General features: G+C 32.4%; 1 protein-coding gene across 1 annotated transcript in view; it reads right to left on the bottom strand.

The window, feature by feature from the left end:
* The window catches only part of LOC127728691 (protein white-like), a 102,437-nt gene that overhangs the window by 29,467 nt on the left and 46,247 nt on the right, over nt 1–26,723 (bottom strand). Inside the window, exons 10-12 of the mRNA XM_052236307.1 lie at nt 25,809–25,910; nt 5,871–5,890; nt 3,170–3,275 (exon numbers count right to left, since the gene is read on the bottom strand). Coding sequence (XP_052092267.1) covers nt 3,170–3,275; nt 5,871–5,890; nt 25,809–25,910 — 228 coding nt within the window. The remainder of the gene's footprint in view (nt 1–3,169; nt 3,276–5,870; nt 5,891–25,808; nt 25,911–26,723) is intronic.

Consider the following 26,723-nt stretch of genomic DNA (forward strand, 5'->3'; position numbering starts at 1 on the left):
TAGCCCCTTTTTGGCCCCTAATTCCTTAACTGTTGGTACCATAACCCCCAAAATCAATCCCCACCTTCCTTTTGTGGTATTGAACCTTATGGTATAATTTCATAGAGATCTATTCACTTAAACTAAAGTTAGAGTGCGAAAACCAATGTGTCTTCGGACGACGAAGATGACGACGCCAACGTCATACCAATATACAACCACAAAATTTTTTTACGGTCGTATAATAAAATGCAATTATTCTTTTTATCAGCAGTTTGTCTTCAAACAATATGTTTTATTGTTGTTGTCTTGAAATATGTTTGATTTGATTTTGATATTTGGTGTTTTAACGCCATTTTTAAGCAACGCTTTTGGGCTATTTCGTGGCAGCCAGTTTTTATTGGTGGAGGAAGCCGGAGTGCCCCGAGAAAACCACGACCTTCGATAGGAAAACTGACAATCCTAGTCAATTAAGATTGGAGTCGAGTGCACCTGCACGAGCGGGGTTCAAACTCACAACCTCAGTGTTGACTGGCTAGTGATTACAGTAGTAACTACTTAAACCACTCAGCCACCGAAGCCCCGAAATATGTTTGAAATAACAATAAGAGTGCACACCCTGAAATGTATTGCCTGCTTTACTGACCATTGATTTTATGTTGATAGTCCTAAATGTAAAGGTTTACTACAACTATTACATAACCTTAACATGATCCAAGAAAATGTGGTCAAGGTCAGATAAACCAAACAGGAAATACATGAACACCCTACAATCATTCTATACATCAAATATAGTTGATCTATTGCTTATCGTTTCTAAGAAACAAACTAAACAAGGAAAATTTAACACTGACCAATGAACCATGAAAATGAAGTCAAGGTAAGATGATACCTGCCAGACAGACATATAAACCTTACAATCATTCCATACACCAAATATAGTTGACCTATTGCTTATAGTTTAAGAAAAACATATGAAAACTTAACATTGGGCAATGAACTGTGAAAATGAGGTCAACGTCAAATAAAACCTGCCAGACAGACATGTACATCATAAAATATTTCCATACACCAAATATAGTTGACCTATTGCATATAGTATTAGGAAAACAGACCAAAACACAAAAACTTAACTTTAACCACTGAACCATGAAAATGAGGTCAAGGTCAGATGTCACTTGCCAGTTAGACATGTACACCATACAATCATTCCATACACCAAATATAATAGACCTATTGCTTATAGTATCTGAGATATGGACTTGACCACGAAAACTTAACCTAATTCACTGATCCATGAAATGAGGTCTAGGTCAAGTGAAAACTGTCTAACAAGCATTAGGACCTTGCAACGTACCATAATAAAATATATTTATCCTACAGCTCATAATTAGAGCAAAATTAACATTACAAAAAATCTTTTTTTTCAAGAAAGTCACTAAACCATGAAAATGAGGTCAAGGACAATAAACATATAACAGACGGAAACTTCATAACATAAGGCATCTATATACAAAGTATGAAGCATCCAGATCTTCTACCTTCTGAAATATTAAGCTTTTAAGTAGATAGTTAATGCCGCCACCGCCGCCTCCGCCAGATCAATATCCCTATGTCTAGCTATCTGTGACAGAAGTGGCAGGCTCAACAAAAATTAATCCATAAAACCTATTTACGTGTAAAAATAGTTGTTTGGTTGTATAAAGTAAGTTCATTGAATAAACTGTTGACACAGAGATATGTCTTGCCTTTTTATTTTGATAGTAAAATGCAAATGTTGAAATGAAAATAGCAATACTTTATTAATTAACATGTAAGTTATGCAAAATATTGAAACAATGAACCATGACTGAAGGTACAGGGTCAAACAATCTCTATAGAATTGAGATGTGCCAATGCTAATACATATGCATACCAAATATCATTGACCTACCACTAGTGGTTCACAATAAACTGACCTAATCACAAACTAATACATGTAAACTAAGCAAAAGTTTCAAAGTTAATACACCATGACTGAGGTTGCCTAATAGTTTGGAACATAGTATCCTGTCCATGATTTAAAAGAATAAAGTACAAATTGCAAAAAAAATTAATATACCGGTATTTACTCATTTAAATTACATAGTTAGTTAGCTATATATAGACTGAACCATATTCTTTATTTTAATATTTATCTAAGTATCATCTAATAATATGGGAAATCTTAAGAAACAAGATTAAGATGATCAATGTTAATGTGATCAAGGTCAGATGAAGTCTGCCAAAAGGACATGTACACTGTAAAAACATTTCTGAATGATATATCAGTTGAACAATTGCTTATAGTATCAGAGAAACTGACCTAACAACAAAAACATAACATTGACAAATGAACTATGTCAAATGAAGTCAAAGTCTAATGAACCCTGCCAAATGGAGAAGTACACCATACAATCATTCCATACACACAATATCGTTGACCGATTGCTTATAGTATCTGAGATATTGACTTGACCACGAACACTTAAGAACCCTGTCTGACAGACATGTAAACCTTGCAATGATTTCATATACAAAATACATATCTTATTACAATGTACTAATAATAAGTGAGAAATTAATGTGATAAAAAAACTACATTTCTTCAAGTTGTGGCTGAGCCATGATAATGAGGTGAAGGATATTGGACAAATGACAGATGCAAACATTAGACCATAAGGCATCTGTATACAAGGTATGATGTATCCAGGTCAGCTACCTCCTAAAATATAAAGCTTTATATAAATAGTTTACCCAATCACCACCAGATTACATTTCCTATGTCTCACATTTTAGTCAAAGGCTAGACAAAAATGGGAACTCTCCATCGAGAATGTTGCTGACAAGTGAGTGAGTGACTAAGTTTCACCATCTGAAATATATTCTTAAAGTGAGCTGTACTTTGCAGACATGTTGTTTATCAATTATGATTATGATTTTGTTCATATTTGGTTGAAATTTGTCCAGCAGTTTCAGAGAAGATTTTAGTTAAAGTTAACAAATGAAGGACACACCAAGTGATTAGAAAAGCTCACATGGCCTTTAAAGTGAGTTGAGCTACAGAACATCATCATCTAAGCACTATTTACCGCCTGCTTCTCAAACAGGGTGTAAAATAAATAACTGAATTTAATAAAACATTTATATTTTAAAGATAGCAGCTGCTTACAATTGTCTGAAAGATTTTGACTTTCAGAATCAATGGATCTCTGACATTCTGTGCCCAGGCTCTCCATGTTAAGCTTCCAAACTGTTGGAACCAATTTGCCCCATAGCTAAAAAAAATTAACAAAATAGCTATTATCAACTTGATTTTACTGAAAAAGTAAAGTATAAAATCAGCCATCATCGGTAAAGATAGATCTGCACCAATTCTAAATACAATAATAATTTTATAATCAATAGAAGCAAAAAGATCAAATTTTAAAAAATAATCTTTCTTTAGTGAGTGAATTATAAATCTTAATATTGATCAATGAACTGTGCTGATGACATGCACACCTCAAAATGATTCTGTAAACTTATAATAGTTGAATTATTTTATTACTTACAGAAACTGACAGACTCAATCACTTAAAGATCAATAAACCATGAAAACATTAGGTCAAATGAACATGTTGATCACCTTACAATGTTTCTTTTCGCATTATTTTATTATGATATATTCATATATTAAACCCTGTCTCATGGATATGTATATTGCAATGATTCTATAGATTTTTTTAAGACATATGAACTACCAAACTGCACATATGAGCAATCTAATTTGCATACAATTCTTACTTGCATCTTATGTGATTCACATGTGCAACTCATGTGCTTTTGTTAGTAATTTCTCTACAGGTACAGATAAACAAAAGCTTTTGACAGTTACATTGAGAGAGCTTATGGACAATCTTGATGGATATTTGCCAAAACTATTCTGCTTATCAAAGCCTTCTACACCAACTTTAAGTGTACAGAAGACTCTAACCCAGACACTAGTTTTTTGGTTAAATCTGGAGAAAGACAAGGATGTGTCATGTCATCTGATTTGTTTATCATAATGCAATCAACTAAGTAATGAAATCAACCATATCGAATACAAACACAGAAAGTAAAATGGACCCTTACTTCAAACCTTGAGAATAATAGACTATGCAGATGACCCTGCATTACTATCCCATGCAGAAAATCAAATATAAATTAAAGAACCTGTGTAAGTACGCTCACATACCCCACACCCCCACATTGTCACTGGGCAAACAAAAGCTCACCAGATATGCACATCTACATAGTATGTCCTCATTAACTACAAAGTTTCATGAAATACTGTTGTGTGGATTCAGAGAAGGGGCGATGACAAACTGTTGCAGTAGTATATTTAGGCCATAATTCTAAGTTAAAAAGGGCATAACTCCTAGAAAAAATTGAACTGACGGACTGACAGAAAGACAGGTCCAAAATGTTATACCCTATGAAACTTCATTGCGTGGGGTATAATTAAAACTGAAAAACTAGAACAGAATTCCAGCATGTTTGGTTCAGGAGCTTGTTATTCAGTGGTTGTAGTTTGTTGCTGTATATCAGGCTGTCAGATTTTTCTCATTTGAATTGTTTTACATTTGTCATTTCGGGACAATTCATAGCTTGCTGTGTGGTATGAGTTTTGCTCATTGTTGAAGGCCCTGCTGTGTTGTTATCTATAGTTGATACCTTCTACATCATTTGGTCTCTAGTGGAAAGTTGTCTGATGGACAATGCAATCATACCACATTTTCTTTTTGTTATATTTGTTAAATTGGAGAAAACACCAGATATCAAAGTAAATGTAGAACAACTTGAATTGGTACAGTATTTCACTTACCTAGGTTAGCATGGAACCATTAGAAGATGGAACTGAACCATTAGCAGCTGTAGCTACATAGTTAGCTCCCTGTAGTAGTGAGCACATTTTCAAATTATGTTCTGTTTTTTATCTCCTTGTTAAGGGCATACAATACAGTTACAGGGGAGGTAATGACTCACCAACTTAAAATGTTAATTTTCAGGACATCAAACTGTTACATCGAGAAAAGATGCATTTTTCCACTGATTTTTATGATCTAGACTGATTTAACTTGAAAACGAGTTCATGTACCCCTCTTTTTGAAAATGACATTTGGCTTGATTATGTATGAAGATTATTTGTGCCAATTTTTATGGACAAATCACTGATGAATTTTTTTTAAATTAGAATAATATACAGCAAAAAATGCTGTATTTTTACTAAAGTCATGAAATTATTTCCAAAGGATTGTTATACAAATTCAAAGCACACTTATGTAGAGAAGATATTCCTAAGGTCTTTTTACAAAAATCTGCTTGTGTTTATCTTTTGAAAAAAAAAAGTTAGGTATGTCTTTCCAAAGGATAGAAATGTCCAAGAAACTGAAATTTCTAAAATTTCGACCCAATTTATCTCTAAAAGTAGCACATGAAGGTATATTTTTTATTACATATTTTAATTGACTAGGTGGAAAATAGCTTGTATGCAAACTTTCGTCAAAAATACACAGTGGGATCAAAACTGTATCTTATGCCCTTAAAGGTAGTATAGATCCTGTTTGTAGCTTGGGCAGGTTTTATTGTTTTAGTTTAACAACATATGGTCTAAATAGACATAGGGGAAGGTTTGTGCAAAAGTAAAACTCCTGTAACCCCTACCACCTTTTGTATCTGTACTGAGCTGTGCTATCTATACCATGATTTGTTCGTTGGAATTTGTGTTTGTTTGTATGACTATTTATTGCTGGTGTTGGTGGTTGGTGTTATTGGTCTATTGTGTTGTATTTTTGGCAATTCCTGTTTAATCTTTTTATGTATTCTAATTACTTAATGAAATATCTTACCTTGATTCCCGGTCTACAACCTAGAAAACAAAAAAATTACATATTGCATACCTGCCAACTTTTCAAAATCTCAATGGGGGATTTTAAGCGTTTTTAATCTACTTCTAAGTTTTTTGAATTAGTATGTATGTGCTTAAATACTGTTTTAACTCATTTAAATGTCTGTTTTGAGGACGTGTTCCAGTTATAAAATAAAGAATTTCAAAATTCAGGTTGAGGGATATCCCCCTTTAATCGGGATAGTTAGCTGGTCTGAAAGTGTCAATATAAAATTTAGGAGATATAAATATATTTTACAAACTATAACTTGATGCTGATTATATGTTTCAAATAATTTATTTTTATCCTCTTTTAAATTAAACTTGATAAAGGATTTAAGTAACACTACAACTTCTTGCTTGAGGGTTTCAATAGTTTCTACCTAATGGTCTAACGAATATCTCATCTGAAGAAAAATTCAAATATTCATCCTGAACATGCATGAAATATTTGCAACCGGACATTTAGCAAACAACAATCAATCTCATATAACTCTAGGAATTCAAGAAATCTATATCATAAAAAATCAAAAAGTGTATTTTTCATGATTTCTGCCATTTGTTATACAGATATTTGCCACCCCTAACCTGTCTGGCTTCAGGAAGCCTGAGAAATTTATATATAAAGAGATAAAAAATTTAAATAAAAGAAGCACAATTTCAGTTCCTTAATCTGTGGTTTGGTTCGTTCTATCAAGTGCTATCAGGACTTGTACATCAATAAAAGAATGTCAATAAATGAGGACACAAAATTATCTATAATGATATTTAAACGTATCAAAATTATCTATAGTGATATTTAAACGTATCAAAATTATCTATAGTGATATTTAAACGTATCAAAATTATCTATAGTGATATTTAAACGTATCAAAATTATCTATAGCGATATTTAAACGTATCAAAATTCAAAGATGTACACAATAAACTCACATATTTCATAACCATATTCCCCACCTCTATTTAAACTAGACAAAGATGAAGCCCTCACAGCATGCAAGAATCTGTAAAAACGGACATTTTGGCAGACCTTTGTTGCCTTTAATAATTCCCCTGCAAGACAATCAAGTTACATTTACCTCCAGTCAGCATGATTGGGTTGCTGTAGGTTGCATTTCTGTAAATATTGACAATGCATTTTCCCATAGGATCTCCCTTTACGGCAAAAACTGTTCCACTTTTACTATGAAGTTTTGAAAAAAATCATATCCTAGAATGGAAAGTTCATATGCACTACTATTTTTTTCAAAGGTCAAAATATAGGGCTGTGCGGCATATTTTCAACGTTTATATGCCCCGAACTTCTAAGAGTTTAAACTAACACTAAATTTCTTAACTACCCCTACCTCGACTGTAGGGTTACCACAGATTTCAATATAAACAATATTCACATGTATATTTACTGGTAACATTCCCAAGTTATGTCTCTATGAGATGCAACCTACAGATCAGAACTGGGAACCAGTATGTAAACAAAATTAATTATCTATGAATATTCTAAATCTCCCCAAAAGAGGCGTGGTTTAAGAAACAGCTGTATTTACAAAGTGCAACCTGTAACCATAAGGGAATAACTGAATGACAAAGAAACAGTTTGGTTGATGTTCACCTCTCAAGATCGTATCAAAATCGAAAAAAAGACTGATAATGACAATTTTTCAGTTGGGGTTCAAAATCTTTGCCTAAACAATAATAATTTTGCTACAAACATAGGCCACATGCAATGACCACGTATGCAACTTTCTATAACAATTTTTTTTTGGTCCATGGGTATGGCCAAAATTTTTCAGAAGAAAATAAACCTAACGCATACATTGCAATGAATCTAGATAAAAAGTTGTAAAATATCATATTTTTGAAGCTGTCAACTTAATTCAAATGAACAGGTGCCTGCAGCTGACACAAAAGGGGTCTAGTTTATTTAAATTTGTATATTTAAGATAAAAAAAATATAACATTTTACATATAATATTACAAAGTTTAGTTTTATGGCCAATCCCATATAACAACATTTCTTGCACTACTCCTTCTATTTGTCAGAAAGATTGTAATTTTTACACCACTGTGTAATGATAAAGGTAAACCACTGGACTTTTTGTAAGGGAAATAAAAATGACAGCATTCAACATCCTGCCATTTATTGAAAATTAAAATAAAAAGGAAATCCTTTACATTTGCACATTCTTAATATATATACTAACATCCTGCATAATATAAAACTTCTAGCTTGAAAACTGTAGGAGGAGTTAGCCAGAAAAATCACATACCCCACATCCATAATTTCAACAAAAATGACAAAGTTCAACATCCTGTCATTTGTGTAAAATTTAAAGAAAATTAAAATCCTGAAATTATCCATATCATTAGAATATGTACGAATATCCTGCATATTAATAAAGTTCTAGCTAGAATATGCATCCTCACAAATTTTCACAAATATTTTTTCATGCAGTGGTGCATGCATCTTAATTTTTTTTCTGTTTGCTATGAATCAAATAGGGATTTAGGACGTCTATATATATGAAATCAATGCTTTCCTACGCTAAAATTTTTCATACAGATCAAAGCATGCAGCTTAAATGATTACCTAGTTTTAAGCTTCATGCATTGAATCTACTTGAATATTAAGACATACTTATCATTCTAGTATGAGTTAAAAGGATGACATACTTCTTCAACTATCTCTCATCAAGATGTTTACTTATGTTGTATGATGTATATTTCACTGCCTTTTATGTTGAATTTCAACTACCAGTTATCTTTTGTTTTTTTTTTCTTCTAAAATCTTAAATCTAAATTTCCACCGGTCTAACCAATTGAATAAAAAAATCAAAGACTTATTGTTAGTTTTGATTTACAGATAATTTTCCAAACAAGAAACAGTAGCTGGAACTATTACTGACTTTAAAAAAAAGGAGTTATCTTTTCTTATCTGGAATTTATCTTGCTGGAATTGAAGGAGAAAACTGCAGAAAGTCCTGAGCAATCCAAGTGATGTCACTTGCATTCAACTTGTACAAGAGTCAATATACAGTAGGATAACAAAGAAAATATTTAATCAACCATTTAGTTACAAATAGTTATATATAATTTTTCTTTTTTTAAAAATTGTTTCAGATTAAATAAATGATTAATGAACAATCAAGAATGAAAACAGTAATGACCTAAGCTTAAATCAGGATATAACTTTTTCTCTACTGAATTGTCAAACATTTTGTTATCCAAAGGCCTTCCATTATGGTAAGGTTTTTGCTCATTGTCGAGGGATATATGATGACCTATAGTTGTTTATACCCTTGCCCTTTGGTCTCATTACTGCTATTTTGACCTTGTCCTTTGGTCTCCTTACTGATATTTTGACCTTGTCCTTTGGTCTCATTACTGCTATTTTGACCTTGTCCTTTGGTCTCATTACTGCTATTTTGACCTTGTCCTTTGGTCTCCTTACTGATATTTTGACCTTGTCCTTTGGTCTCATTACTGCTATTTTGACCTTGTCCTTTAGTCTCATTACTGCTATTTTGACCTTGTCCTTTGGTCTCCTTACTGATATGCTGACCTTGTCCTTTGGTCTCATTACTGCTATTTTGACCTTGTCCTTTGGTCTCCTTACTGCTATTTTAACCTTGTTTTATACAAATTACTCAGACCATACAGTGACCTATAGTTGCTAACATTCTACATCATTTGGTCTCAGGTGGATAGTTGTCTCATTGGAAATCATACCATATCTCCCTATTTTTACATTGAAAAAAATTTCTTTTCACTACACTATTATGGCTGTTAAAGGAGTTTTTAGAAATCCAAGCTAGATTTAATTTCCTCTATACATGGATATGACAATTTTTTTTATAGTGGGATGATCTCTTTGTGCTTTATTGACTTCCTCAAGGGAAAATAATGCCTGCATTACAGTGTTATAATAACTTTTATAGTCTTGTGTTAATTTCCTATGTTGTTTCATTTTCATATACCATATTCCTTGATAATTTTATAAAGATGACCTGTTTTAATTCATTTAAAAACCTACTTTATTTGTTTATTAACATATATATCACTTGAAATTAAGAATAAACATACTTAATTATATACATTTTCTATTTACTTGATTCCATATCATCAAATGTAAATCAATTAAAGAAATACCTCCATTTTAATCTCTTAAAATTAACCTTAAAAATCTTTTTATAACAAACTATATATTTTGATGGCATATTACATACTAACAAGCTACTGATAACTCAAGTGTATTGTATTCAATTCTAAAGTCTATTGTATTATATCCTACAACTAAATATATACTAAAAGTGTCTGTTTTCCAGAAAACAATAGTTAATCGTAAAACTTTTAAATGAAAGAAAAAAATGAGGAAATAATACTTTTAAAAAACATTTAAAGTTTGTTGGCTAGACTACAAAGTTTCATAGGTGTTTTAACCTCATAAGGAAATGCTCAAATATCTCAATTGTAAAAAAAAAAACTGAATTCTTTAATAAGTACCAAAGTTCAGTTTTATACAACACAATACAGGAAAAAATAACTATATATGAAATCGTCAAACTTTTAATTTTGAAATTCAGTGAAGTTTAGACTGGGATTTAATATATCACATGTTAGACCTATTTATAAAAGATAACAATAATGGCTAACATATTAGAAAACATCAACCTTGCTAATTCATCTTTTAGTGATATAAATAAACATTTTATTCATATTTTCATTCCAAACATTGCTTTCCTGGCGATATTTATTCTCATTGGAATAGTTGGGAACAGTTTAGTGATATATATTTATCTACGTAAAATGGTGGAAACTACAGATAACCACTTTTTCATTCCATGTTTGGCAGTTGGGGACATGTTGGCAAGTACGATTTGTAGCACTGCTGCCATCATCATGTGTTTTTATTATACAAACTTCACATATGAAGTAACATGTAAAATAATGTGGTTCTCAATGACATGGAGTGCCAGCGGTGCCGCATTGATTCTGGTGTTTATAGCAATTCAGCGCTACAAGAAAATATGCCAACCTTTTAAACCCTCTACTCTAATGGATAGAAAGCATACAATTGTAATATGCCTTTATATTTCATCTACTTTTGTATCAAGTCCGTTGCTTTTTACATCCGGAGTAAGTCACCTGACATTAGAGCAGGGAAACAAAACAATAACTTTACATATTTGTGAAAGAATCAGGCAGGACTTAAGAGAAGACTGGAATATCAATATAGCATTAGCCTTTACAGGATTGGAAGCTTTTATTGTATTGAGTGTCGCAACAATTTTAACAACACTGTATTTAAAAGTGGGATTGAAGCTTGCTAAACATTTGAAGTCAATGAGCAAGAAAAGGAAGGAGGAAAGTAATGGTAACACACAAGAAACAGAATCTAGTTCGGAGGTCAGCACTATCAAACCAGGCCAATTGAAATCCATTAAAAAGAAAAGGACATTCAAAAGTTTTAGACACAAAAGGGAAAAATTTAACCAGGAACACCATTATACATATATATTCATAGCTATATCTGGTGTCTGTATTGTTACATACTCTCCGAGGTTACTGTTAATGATTTTAGAATCTGTTAATGTAAATTTCTGGTTAAGTTTCTATGAAAATAATCATTTACTTAAATTTCTGAAGCTCTTAAACAGATTCCATATTGTAAACAACATAGCCAATCCATTTCTTTATGCAATGTTTGACAGAAAATTCAAAGCACATCTCTTACAGATTCTACAGTGCAAGAGCTAGGTCAAAAACACTTCACTAATCCTATCAAACTATTGTCATATTGTCCAAAGATATACTGCCATGATACTTAGCCAACATTTTTGCATTAAAGCAAGTGATAAATAATATTTTCTTCTTTTCTGATATAGATATGATATTTCAAAACTGAACAAATAGTGTTTCATTTGATGTTAATAACTACCATTAATTAAGCTGAAATCTAATGTTTCTCTAATTTTCATGCCATTTTCACATGTCTCTAGAGAAAACTTTGTTCTTGGCAAATGATTGTTGAAATTTCAATTATGACGTCCAATTTTCTTGATTTCTTCTAAATTTCCAATTGTGACGTCATGAAAAAGGCAACCATGTCTGATGACGTCACATATAAAGAACACAACTTTCTGCAAATCTTTGAAAACTGGAAGGATAAACTTGTTTAGATATCGTCTTAAAATCATTAGAGAAACAGATTCCAGCACTATATCTCATGTATTATCTCAACAGTTATATTTTATATATTTAAAAAGCTCGCCAAGCCTCGCGTTTAAAATTTTAAAATTCAACTGTCTCGAGTGGAGAAATATTGTAACACTTGATGCAGTGGTGGAATCTATATTAATTTTCTTGAATTCAGAATATGTTGGAGAAAAAAAGAACATATTATAAAGTTTGGTAGTTTTATTCTGGAAACATTTATCTTGTTTATATTTTCTGTTTGAATTTTGAAGGTTTTATGCTCAGGTTACCCTCTAAAGAAATACTTTTCAGACCTTGTTGAGATTTAATGCTCTTTCCTTGGCTTTTGGGTGTTTGGCTTTGGGCGTTCCTGATGAGTGTGGGTCCAGAGGGGCGCTTCGGATGCGTGGGATTTTTATAATGTGTTGTTTTCATTTTTCCTAATATTGGCATAATCTTGTAAGTCATTTTTGAAATCTATTGCCCACTGACAAGGCACATTTTTGTGATAATCAATTGACTAGTACAGAAAATCAGTGCTAGGAGAAAATCCTTTCAAATAACTAAAAAACACAGATGACAGAATAGCAGAGGTAAGGGTTGGGTCTTTCTTACAACATACATTCCAGGGATTGATCAGGTTTTACCTCCAATTGTCAGGGTTTTATCAAACATTGCTTGTTTTAAGTATATATACATTTTTCAAATTTAATATGCATTTTGTTAACACAGAATATTAGAGTTCTATTTTCATTGTGTTATAGCTATAGAAGCAGTGAAAATTAATCCATTTACACAGTAAATTTTTACAAATTATGTTAGCAATCAGATCAAGATGGATTCTCTTTTGCCTCATACCTTTCATAAAATAATAACAAAGTTAACAAATAGTCATAAAAAATGATTTAACAATTACATATTTGTGGCCTAAGATTATTATCGATTGAACAAAATAGGAAGGAAACAATTATTATAAATGCGTCACTCATAAAATTAAAAATTTCTATATTGTTAACTGTTAATTGTTTCACATTAAAGATGCTATAATGAATAACAATCATTAAGTGTTTGACATTTTGTAAAAAGTATCAATTATGGAGAAATTAAGATTTCTATTTACAAATGTCATCATTTCCATGCATAGAAACTAAATTTAAAACAACCATGAATCAGTAAATTCTAAATATATATTCTCTCATAATTGGACTAAATACATTCTCTCATAATTGGACTAAATAGATTCTCTCATAATTGGACTAAATACATTCTCTCATAATTGGACTAAATACATTCTCTCATAATTGGACTAAATAGATTCTCTCATAATTGGACTAAATACATTCTCTCATAATTGGACTAAATAGATTCTCTCATAATTGGACTAAATACATTCTCTCATAATTGGACTATCAACAATCGTATATTACATGTAGTAATACTGAAAGTATGTACACTTGTGATTGAGAAGGACAAAATTACAGCAATCTACAATTATTATAACAATATAAACTTATTCAAAATGAACACAACTTCTTCAGATTGGATTATGATTTATCCATCTGTAGACCAGATAAACAAGAATTTATCATCTGCTCTTGTTCCACATATTATCATCCTTGGACTTTATATATTGATAGGAATAATTGGTAATAGTACAGTTGTACATGTCTATCTTTATAAGATGAGAGAGTCAACAGACAGTCGGTTCTTCATACCATGCCTAGCAATTGCTGATATTCTGGCATGTACAATCGGAGGATTTTGTGGTATTTATATGTCAATTCACATTGTGGATTTTAACAGTGATTTAGGATGTAAAATGATATGGTATTTAATGACGGCCATTACAAGTGGAGCTGCCATGATCTTGGTGTTCATCGCTTATCACCGTTATACTAAAATTTGTAAACAATACATGCATACAAATCTGATGGAAAAGAAAATGACTATTGTGATTTGCTTGTATGTTACTTCTTCTGTCATTTCAAGTCCACTTATTTTCACATCAGGTGTGACAACATTTACAAAAGGTAACTATACCTTTCAGACTTGTGAAAGAATCAGCGGGGAATTCCATGATGGGATGAAATTTTACATTGCTATAGGGTATACAGTGTTTGAAGCTTTAGTTGTCATAACCATTGCTACACTGATGACCATTTGCTATACCAAAGTAGGTTTAAAGCTCTACCATCATTTTAAACAGACAAGTAGGACTATGAACAGTTTAAAGGCATTAAACATACACAATGAAGAAAATAGTCGGGACTCAGTCGGCTCTATAGATTCTCAATTAAGTATTGAAATACCTGAAAATAAGCCACCCACCTCATCTAATGACAATGCATCAAAACATTTAAAAGACACAGCATCGAAAAGGATAAAACGCAAAAAGGAGAAATTCAACAGGAAACACAAGTACACTTTTATCTTCATTGCTATATCTGTTATATGCATAGTAACATATACACCACGTCTAATTCTCATGATTATTGAATCAGCAGATAGAAAATTTTGGTTTTTGTCTACCAGTAATTTGTCTTTGTTTCCTTTCTTGAAATTTCTAAATAGGTTTTACATTGTAAATAACATTGTCAATCCTTTCCTTTATGCCATGTTTGATCCCAAATTCAAAAGATGTATAATAAATATTTTTACTTGTAAGAGTAAAGAAACTCAATAAAACTATTGAATTTAGTGTGAAAAATAGTTTGTGTTTTCTTTTGTTATTAAACAATAGCTTAACGGCATATTATACAGTTTTGATCCCCAGGTGATTTTTTAATGAAAAGTTGCATAAAAGCTATTTTTCACCTAGTCAATTCAAATATGTAATAAAAAATATACCTTCATGTGCTACTTTTAGAGACAATTGGGTCTGAATTTTAGACATTTGCTCTAAATTGCAGTTTCTTGGACATTTCTCTCCTTTGGATAGACATACCTAACTTTTTGGTTTCAAAAGATAAACACAAGCAGATTTTTGTAAAAACATTTGGAAAATCTTCTTTTAATAGGTATGCTCTAAATTTGTGTAACAATTCTTTGGAAATAATTAATTAAAAAAAGTTTCATGATTTCAGTAAAAAAAACAGCATTTTTTGCTGTATATTTATCTAATTTAAAAAAATTTCATCAATGTTTTTTTGATAAAAATTGGAACAAATAATCTTCATGCATAATCAAACCAAGTGTCATTTAAAAAAAAAACTTGTTTTCAAGTTAATGATTAAAATCATTCGAAAAATGCATCTTTTCCTGATATGTGACAGTTTGATGTCAAGAAAAATAACATTTACTTAAGCAATGTCATTACCTCCCCTGTATCTGTATCGTATGCCCGTAAGCATTTATATGGTTCAGGTTGGCAGCATTCATCTTGATTTTAATATCATTAGTATAATTTTAAGATGGAGATAGGATTTACTCTCCTTTTGCAACAAAAAATTCCAGACTTTTGCATCTTACTATTTTGAAGAATGGTATCAGAATAAATAGATGTAGAAACCTTAAGTTATTTATGACAGAAAGACATTATTACCCTTGGAAACAGTCATAAATTAAAGCATGGAAACTGTGGAAAAGGTAGTTTCTGTCTATTCAACGTTTTTTGTGATTTCTATTTTCCATCCTTTGTGTAAAGATGGAACAACAGGAGATAAATTTCAACAGATTTACTTCATCATTGAATGACTTCTCAGAAGGAAATGTGGGATATGCTTAGTGATACTGCAACCAAATAACACAAAAACCTTTAAACATCTAGAGGTCAAATTAACATATCAGGTTTTCAACAAAAGACACATCTAAATATAAGGAGATGTGGTACAATTGCCAATGAGACAACTATCCACTAGAGTCCAAAGGATGAAAACTTATATGTAAAACTCTTTAATCATCCTAAACAAGACAAATTATGTAAAACTCTTTAATCATCCTAAACAAGACAAACTCTTTAATCATCCTAAACAAGACAAACTATGGAAAACAGAGACTATCAAGGTTTTCCATAAACATCAAGTCCTTTAAGGGGAGTCAACAGTTCAGGAGAGATAATTGTTATTATTATTTACCAAAAACATTGACCAATGAACCATGAAAATGAGGCAATGGTCAGACAGATATATAAGAAGTTATACCACATTTTCTTAACATTTGTATATGCATACTTTGCAATGATTCTATATACCAAATAACAGTTGTACTATTACTCAAAATAACTGAAAAAAAATCTCAACAAAAAACCTGTACAGTTTTTTATGCAGTGGCTGAACCATGAAAATGAGGTCAATCATTTATGGATATATGCCAGATCGGGAGAGGTAATTTTAGTTTACATCTTGAAGTTTCTTCTTAAATAAAGTCAGGAATCAGAGTTAATAAATAGTTAGCGGATAAAAAAATCATTCAAGGCAAAATAATGTGTTTAATTGCACCTTTAGTAACTTGAATTTTAAAATTCAGTTAAATGTTCTGCCAAGAGCAATATAATAAAACATTTCAAAAACTCAAAACCATTTGAAACTTGTTGCTGTTGTAAGTCAGTCAAAGCTTCTTTCATCCTTCCTGCCTAATTATACTAAAATAAATGAGAAATTACTAACACTGACATACTTTATATACTCTTTCAGTTGTCTTTATAAACTGTTCAAAGCATAATCTTTCATTTTTATCACAGAAGAACATATTAATGTACCGTTAATTGAACAAGAATGCATGTGTTGGCATGCTAAGCATACTCCCACGTGTAATTCAAGGTACTATAAATTCAGAAATTATTGCGAGTTTTTTTATTAATGCAAATTTTACGCCGGGGTGTGTATCGCAATAATAAGAACTTGCATCATGATATCTATTCTGTATGCAGATTTTTCCTGAAATCACAATAATTAATCTCGCATTTTTGTCCATTCTTCAAAAATCGCAATAATAAATGCATACAATAATTTCTGAATTTACAGTAGTGGGAGTTCTTACAGATAAAACAAATGCTCACAAGTTACAACTCATCACTGTTAAGCAGCTGACATGAGCAATTCAGGAACACTTGAGAATAGTGTGAGTCTGTGACAAAAACATTTGAGTTCATTCAACATATATCGAAATATTCAAAGTATCCACAAAAACAAGGTATGTGTTTGACAGATAAAATAAATGTGGATAGTGTCCACATGTGGACACAGATTATGCCCCCGCTTGCATATCATATAGTTATAAAGGGACATAACTGAAGAACGGTAAAAGTGACGCTACCCAAATTTGAACTTGATCTGAGTTTTGTGGTAATAAGCATTGTGTGTAAGTCTGATAACATTTGGTTGAGGCTAACTTAAGTAGAGAACAGAAACTAAAAATTCAGCAATTTTTCTATTTGTAAACACGCATAACTCTAGAACGGTTAGGTATAAGTTTTATAACATTTGGTTGAGACAAACTAAAGTTAGAGAACGGAAACGAAAAATTCAGCAATTTTTATGTTTATAAAGGGACATAACTCAAGAATGGTAAAAGTGTCGCCCCCAAATTTCGTACTTAATCTGTATTATGTAGTAATAAGCATTGTGTATAAGTTTCATAACATTTGGTTGAGGCAAACTAAAGTTAAAAAACGGAAACAAAAAATTTGTACTTGATCTTAGTTTTGTGGTAATGAATATTGTGTATAGGTTTCATAATGTTTGGTCGGGGCAAACTTAAGTTACAGAATAGAAACTAAAAATTTTACAATCTTTCAATTTATAAAGGGATATAACTCAATAATGGTTAAAGTGACACCACCCAAATTCAACTTGGAAGTCAAAATTAAACATTGCATTGTATAAAACATTGATTGTAGTTGATTCAACTATAATCATGGACAAAGGAAGATAACTCTAATTTTAAAAATTACTTGATATTTAGAGGAAAATAAAAAATTTGCAATTTTTCCATTTATAAAGGGGCATAACTCTAGAACAGTTAAAGTGACGCCTCCAAAATTCATACTTGATCTGTGTTTTGTGGTAATAAGCATTGTGTATAAGTTTCATAACATTTGGTTGAGGCAAACTTAAGTTAGAGAACGGAAACTAAACATTTTGCAATTTTTCCATTTATAAAGGGGCATAACTCTAGAACGGTTAAAGTGACGCCACCAAAATTCAAACTTGATCTGTGTTTTGTGGTAATAAGCATTGTGTATAAGATTCATAACATTTGGTTAAGGCAAACTTAAGTTAGAGAACGGAAACTAAACATTTTGCAATTTTTCAATTTATAAAGGGGCATAATTCAAGATTGGTTAAAGTGTTCCACCAAAATTCAAACTTGATCTGTGTTTTGTGGTAATAAGCATTGTGTATAAGATTCATAACATTTGGTTGAGGCAAACTCAAGTTAGAGAACGGAAACCAATTTTGGGACGTACGTACGTACAGACGGACAAGGGTAAAACTTAATGCCCCCACCGCTACGGCGGGGGCATAAAAATGCTCAAACATTACAACTTATTATTGTTAAGCAGCTGACCAAGTATGAAGTCTTTCTACTCAAAAGTACTTGTGAAAAGTGTGACCAAAACTTTTAAATGCATTCATCATTCAAAATAATTCAAAGTATTGGGAAACAGGAAGTAGGTGTCTGACAGATTAAAATATGCTCACACATTACAATTCGTCACTATAAAGCTGCTGATTAAGTATGAAATGTTTTCATTAAGTAGTGCTTGAGAAAAGAGTGATATAAAATTTTAAGTGCAAAACAAATTCAAAATATTGGCAAATATGAACTAGGTGTCCTATTATAATTTTTGAAAAATGCTCACACATGCTGACCAAGTATGAAGGCAATTTGTTCAACAATACCCGAGGAAAGTGTAACGGAAATATTTGTTGGAGAAACAGACCGACAGACAAGGTGAATACAATATAGAAATATATATTGTATAAATTTTTCATTTTGACAGATATTGCTAAAATTGTGGAAAAAACAATTTGACCGTACTTTCCTTTCGCCTGTGGATTTTGCTAATATAACCATGATAATTGTTAAATCACAATAATGACAATTTAATTATGTCATTTCTATCAGTTAAATACTGCAGTATATTATGGCTTTTAATGTAATAAATAATAACATTAACAGTACCAATTCGCCGTTTCAGAATCTAATGCATCATGGGTAATATTCTTTGGTGTACGCTGCGACGCCATTTTGAATTTAACGCCACAAAGTTGTAAAGTTGATCGCGTTAGTTTTAAGCATTATGGATGATAATGAAATAGTTGTAGATGCTGAGCAAGAACTAAAATTTGATGCGCCACAGCCGGTACTAGATAACCCAGATCATTTCCCATGGGTGCTCACGGAAGATGATATACCGGGGGCATCACTGCAAGGAAAATTGCCGCATTTGTTGAAGGTTCCAGAGTTGCAGTTTTGGTTACGCTGTCGCGGTATATCAGTTGCGGGACTCAATAAGTCACAACTGGTTTCAACAGTGCAAAATATACTGCCAGTCCAAACGAAGTCAACCCCCTTGTATGACCCAGACTACCCGTACTACACTGACAAAAAAATTCAGCAGTTGTCGACAACATCTAAACTAACTGACGAAATATTAGAGAAATTTCCAACTTTAAAACCTCCTCTCTTTCCTGTTTACAACTGGACTCAATTAGAAAATGTAACGGACAAAATGAATATATTTCTCAGTCTTTTTACATCCTCTGAACTTTATAAATATTTTGAAATAATGGCAAAAAATAGAGGAACAGACCTGAGTTTCAGAACTTTAAGTCGTGGTGCCAAAATATTTTATGCAGGATTTGTTAAAGACACTGTAATTTCTCTTCAAAATGTTGCACCTACAACAAGCTTAGTCAGCCACGGACTTTACATTAAAGCTTTTGTATATGCTTCCATGAGAAAAGAAACACATGAAGTCCGCATTCAGATAAAAAAATATGACCCGCAAAATCAAAACAAAGTCAAGATTACATTTGCTGTTTGCTTGTGCAAAGCCGGGTAAGTGTAATACTAAATCTATGAATACAAAAATCACAGATTATAAATGAAATATATGTGCCTATATATCCTACCTTGATACAGACTTCCTTTTCTGCTTCACTCTAGATTCACACATGTTTTGACTTTTGTCATAATGAAATTCCTATTTTGTCCCGTGTCACTTTATTATATTTTACTCCGGCTGTGATGTCACTCAGATATGTTAATTTTTGCGAAGTCAATGCGTATGCGAAACACTTTTTATAGTTGCATTTAAGGCACTATTTGTCTCAATAAATTTGAAAGAAAACACACGAATGTAATAAAACAACACATTCCACTGTCACATGTGTACTGCATTGTACATCTATACACAAAGAATACACAAACACATTTAGAATTTACCGCCCAATCAACTTCCAAATAAGTGGGTCAGCCAATGAGAATCTATGTGGATGAGTCTACATATTAGAAGGTGTAAATTAAGGTTAATAAAAATTATGCCACGCAGAAATGTAGAATAAATAACCAACAAAACCACCAAAGTCGTTAAAGTCGTTAAAAAGATGACTACAAATCTAAATTCTTGAAGAAAGACAACTTGTATCACTCACAAAGTGGCAAAATCATTTATAAAAGTTTTTTTTATTTCAATTGTCAAACTTCTATCAAAATATTTTCACTCGTGGTAAAAGAAACTGTACCTCGACGGCGCAGTTCAACATAATTATACCGGAGTCAGATTTAAGGAGGAGACAAACTTCTGAGGTTTGTTAGTTTGGGGTCCTCTTTTTCAAAATACTGATCGCAGGAACACGTACACTTTTTTTTTCTAGAAATGCACAACAACTGCTTTATATATAAGACATGCAGACACATTCTATGAGTCAGATATGGGGGAATATAACTATACCCCACCCCAGTGGCGGATCCAGAGGGAGGGGGAGGGTTGGAACCCCCCTTTTCAAGTTTTTGGACGATTAATACATTTGAATGGGGACACATAGTTGGAACTCCCCCCTCAGTTTTTATCCTGGTTTGGGAACCCCCTTTCAAATGGCTTGATCCTCCCCTACACCCAGTTCAACTTCCGTAAATCTAAATTAATACGCCCTGTAAACTGTTCTCTGATGCATTACTGAATATTGATAACACCCAGGATTTTGAAAGGCGGGAGGGGGTCCTTAGCAAACCAACGTTTGAATTTAAACTTGTAAAATGTCAATGCATTATCATACATATAATTAAAACTCCATAAAGCTCCATATGGGGGACGCCCCATCTTCATCCCGAAATCTGCCCCATGTTTCAGAAAGATTCGCTCAGAGTCCCTACTGATGTTCTGGTTTGTTTTCAGATTATCTGGTACATGCGGTCATGTATCCGCTGTCCTGCATCAGCTTATCGAATGGTCTCAAAGGAATAAACAGATGGACTCCTCATTACGTTGTGAAAAGAAGATTGATATCAATGACAATACTCCTTGCACTTCAAAACAAAACACATGGAAACCACCAAAAAAGAAATCGGTGTTGCCTAAAACATGTATAGCTGACTACACATTTCATAAAAACTTATCTGTATGGGAAAACCAGCCAACAAAACGCAAGCAAAAACGGGATTACAAAACATTCAATTCAGACCCCTCATTAACTGAAGACAAAATAACAAGTCGTGTTCAGGATGCAATTGATAAGTTACAACTGTCAGACAGAATTTGCCGTGTACAAACAATATTGCAACTAAAATATGTCAAGAATGAATAAATATTTTTTCAACAACACGATTCTCTTTCAAATTGTATTTTTGTGTATTTTAATTGCATTGAAATATTCTTTATCAATTTCTATTATTCATATACTCGACTGGCGGTTTCATCTGTTACTTTTCACCAAACTGGTTACGTGCTGGTTCTTAATTATAGGTAAACAGTATTGCAAAATTGGATAAAAATAAATTACTATGACATGTATGACGCTGCAGGTAACTATATGTAAAACTGAATGTGTTCTCGTGCCAACCAAGAAACAAATATTCATTCTGACCAACCAATAGATATAAGAAGATGTGGTATGAGTGCCAATGAGACAACTCTCCATCCAAGTCAAAATTTATAAAAGTAAACCATTATAGGTCACAGTACGGTCTTCAACACGGAGCCTTGGCTCACAACGAACAGTAAGCTATAAAGGGCCCCAAAAATTACTAGTGTAAAACCATTCAAACGGGAAAACCAACGGTCTAATCTATATAAAAACGAGAAACGAGAAACACTTATGAACCACATCAACAAACGACAACTACTGAACATCAGATTCCTGACTTAGGACAGGTGCAAACAATGCATGTATATAATGTAGGGAGGGTGCTGATCTTTTTTTATTATTGAAATATCTCTATTCATTTCTAACAATTTTATTGACTACACATGAGACTGATTTTATATATCAAATATTCATAGAATTCAAGAGAAAAATGTGCATTTCAAATGATGCTATAATGCGGGCCGTTACCCCGTTATCACAGTACAATTTATAACTAAATTTCAGTCCAGTTCTAAATTAAATCACCGGGAAAATAGATGGAGATATTATTTAATCAAATGTATAATTATATGTTCCAATCTTTTCTTTTTCTGTTGCTGATTGCTATGTATGTATTGTTTTGTTTCGTGTCTGTTTCTTTTCCTGTTTTTTTTTTCAATTTTCACTATTGTTTGTATGTTTGATTGTTTGTTTGTTTGCTGTTGTCTATTTTAGCATGACATGTTTGCTATTCAGATGTCAGTTTAACTCTGTTTTGCAAGTAATTATTTCTTATGACCAACGTTTGAATATTGCATTCTTAATATTAGCTAATGATAGACAAAGAGTGAAGTTTAGAGGTATTATTTATCTCTTTAATGTTTTCGGATTTGAGATCTGCATGTTAACATATTATATGCTGTACACTTCTTCGGCTTCAATCTCCCCTTCAATTAACAAGTCGACTAACCCAAGCACTAGCTCATCGTCATACACTCTGACGTCAATCTCAGGAATGTCAGGGTCACCGTCACAGACGTTTTCTAAATTTACAATGGGCTCTGCAATATAAAATGCTTCTATGTTTTCCTCTGTGTTTTCTTCGCTTTCATTTAAAAGCTGTTTGCAAAACTTTTCAATGAGCACTTTACGGCGAGCGACAAGTATAGGATCTGCAGCGGTGACAAATGCACGTTGGAAATTTGTAAGGTAAGCGATGTTTTGTATATGTATTGAAGCCAATTGAAACGAAGATATCGGAATTCTCCTGGTTAAGAATCTGTACGATTTAATTCTACCTATCGCCTGTTCTACAAAAATTCGGGTAGATGCTATGTGCTTTGTTTTTTCGACCTGCTGTGGGTTGAATTGTTTCTTATTTTTATTGGCAAACGGAGGAACCAGAAGTTGCGCACCCTTTTCCTGAAACTGTCTCTGAAGGGTGAAACCTTTGTCGGCCATGTATACCTCGCCAGATTTAATATTATCTAACAAGCCTGACTTTTGGCACATTTCAACATCTGTTGTACTGCCAGGGAACAGGTCAGACATGAAAGATAAAGACCCCCATAAAGTGCAACCAACTAATACCTTTGCCGTATGACGACTCCAATATTCGGACCAAAATACCGACTGTTTATCAAGTTCACTAGGCTCATCAACCTCAAATTCTGTACAGTCCAAAATCATAACGCAGTTTGGAAATTTTTTAAGTATATCAGGGGGACATAATGTCTGTAATTCGTCCATTGTAGGGTTCATATTAATTTTTGAAAATATTGATTTGATGTGACAGGCCCATGTTGACAAAATACATGAAACAGAAGATATTGAAATATTGAACATAGAAGAAAGAACGGTTTCACTTATGTCTTGTCGTAGCCTCAGTAAATACATAAAAAAACTCGTCTTGTGCTGATAAAGCTCTGTGTCTACCAAAATTTCCATCCAAATTCTTCTTATCATAAGACCAATACTGTTTAGGTTTGTCAAATAGTGTAAATAGTATCTCAAATGTGTGGTTATCAGGTAAGCCGGTTAATTCTTTTATCTTTGTATCACTGTTCTTGAAATTGTTATATCTGAATAGTTTATTACTGAGCATATGTTTTTCATTTGATAAGATAGTGTTTATGATTTTTTCTTGTTCTAGCGCTTTTTCTAGATCTCGTATTTTCTCTTTCAGTTTGTTCTGTTCTATTTCATTTTCCGTGGCCGTGGGGTTTGGTTGACAAGCGTCACCAGAAGGCAATAAAGGTAATTGAGACCGAGATTCATTGTGAAAGAAAGTTGAATTATCATCTGCTTCTGGTTTATCTAGCTTTACTTTAGATTTTTTTTCTATCTTTTGAGTTTTGCGCTCACATTTTTTCCCAATTTGTTTGCCAATTGACAGGTCGGGAATACCATTACTCAGAACTTTTTCACCAGCGAAAAAATGTTCAGAACAAATTCTTGTTGCCGTATTTACGTTTTCTTCCCCTAAGTTTAAGGCACTTAACCACTTTTTTCGTAATTTGTTTTTTGGAATTCTGAAAAAGCTCAAGTTTTGTGAATTTCTGGATGTATTTGGGCAAACGGCACATGTCCAACCCATTATTATTGACGTTTTCTTGTACCAGTTACGGTAAACGTTATGGCGTCCTTAGAAACAAAATGGCGTCGCAGCGTACACCAAAGAATATTACCCATGATGCATTAGATTCTGAAACGGCGAATTTTACTGCACCTGAAAAACCAAAATTTATATGGACGTTGAAGAATCAAATAAAAAAAGACTTTAAGGATATAAGCCAAATCCAGACAAGAAAGCATATTAAACGATCATTACATGTATCAGTATGAACTACTTGTATAAATCACTTCAGGAAAAGGTTGTACAATACACCAGACGTATAACCAATTCACTATTTCCTATTTACATCCTCCTATTGTTTTTTCTCTTTCTTTACATATTACATCACTAACTGTATTCATATAGCATTATTAAAAAACTCTTTTCATATAAAAATGAGGAGATATGGTATGACTGCAAATGAGACAACTGTCCACCACATATTTGACTCATATTTGTAATTAAAATGACAAATTAATAACTCTAATAAGATGTCATCAAAGATTTTGATATATTTTCAACTCTTTGATGTATTAAAACTTCAAGACGAGCCCATATCCCTTAATGTTTCAATCAATGATAGATCACTCCATGACAGTAAGAGTTTCCTATTAATCCAATTATTGTAAGTATGACCACTATCATGCTTTACTGAGTCAGATATGATATTTCAAAGGCGGGCTGGAGAAAGAATCTTTTTCTCATTTTAGCATAATATTCAAATGATTAAAATAACATTGATGACACGAGAGGAAGAGAGATGTGTACATAGCTTCACTAAACAAGTTGGATGAGACATGAATTGTCTTAGTCTAAAGCAACATTGTCATACTCTTATGTCAAGCTCTTAGTTATTTTGAGACTAGATAAGTTGCTGATAAAAAAAAATAATGCTTTCTTTTTCTTAATGTGCCCAGGAAAAGCAGTTGATAATGACCCTTCTAGGTCCATACCAATCATACTCACTAAGAATAAGATTAGTATTTTTCAAACTACATTTTTTCCATAGCCAAGTACTGATAGATTCATTGTTTCTTTATGCCACATCGGCCAATATGGCTATATCGTGGTGACTTTTACTTACCAAACTTGCCGTGGTAACAGGATTGGTGCCATTGCAAACAATATCTGTTTCCTTGGTTAACTCAACTGCATGTTTACTTTTGGAAAATGCATCACAAATTTTCTGCAATACAAAGATGAATACTGAAATCAACATTTCCCTAAACGTATACTCCTATGAACATGTATCCCACTGTATATACATAACTGTAAGATGGTAGGCATCAATTCTTGACAAAAGAATAATTCATAGGTAGAGTTGGGGATCTTGATTTTTCATATAGTGAATAAGCAGTTTTCTCTTTCAAGATTGTAGGATTAATCATATAACATGAAACCTTTTTACTACAAACAATTGCACATTGTTTCGAGGTTTGCCTAGTCCACAATACACATACTTATGAAGCTCAAACAGGAGCTTAAACATTCATTTCAATGCAGCAATGTCAACTATTTAAAAACTTTGTACACTTTGTCTCAACTTCCATTGCTTCTGTCAGTGTAAAAGAGGAATGTTGACTGCCAAAAGTTAAGTCCATTTATCAGTTAAATACTAGAAATATATAAAAAAAATTCAAACTTTATAATCTTTTGCTACAGGCATCATCTGTTAATCACAAAAAGGCTTCTTCCAAAATTTCATAATATTCTATTATGGTTTGACAAAGTAATTGATGTCTGAAATACTTGAACCCCAGACTGTATCTAAAAAAAAGAGGCTCATGAGAGCCTGATATCGCTCACCTGCAATTTCGGTTTCACGCATTTGACTTATTTGTAGATCTTACTTTGCTGAACAACTTTGTCATTTACACTTTCTCTCTTTCTATAATAATATTAAAGACAATACATAACCCAAAACTGTAAAATTTCCTAAAATTAATTTTTCTGGACAGTTACCAAATAACAAGTTGTCCTATTGGTCTAAAGATTACTT

The sequence above is a fragment of the Mytilus californianus genome, unplaced genomic scaffold (genome assembly GCF_021869535.1).
Source record: "Mytilus californianus isolate M0D057914Y unplaced genomic scaffold, xbMytCali1.0.p SCAF_2, whole genome shotgun sequence".
Classification (NCBI taxonomy): domain Eukaryota; kingdom Metazoa; phylum Mollusca; class Bivalvia; order Mytilida; family Mytilidae; genus Mytilus; species Mytilus californianus.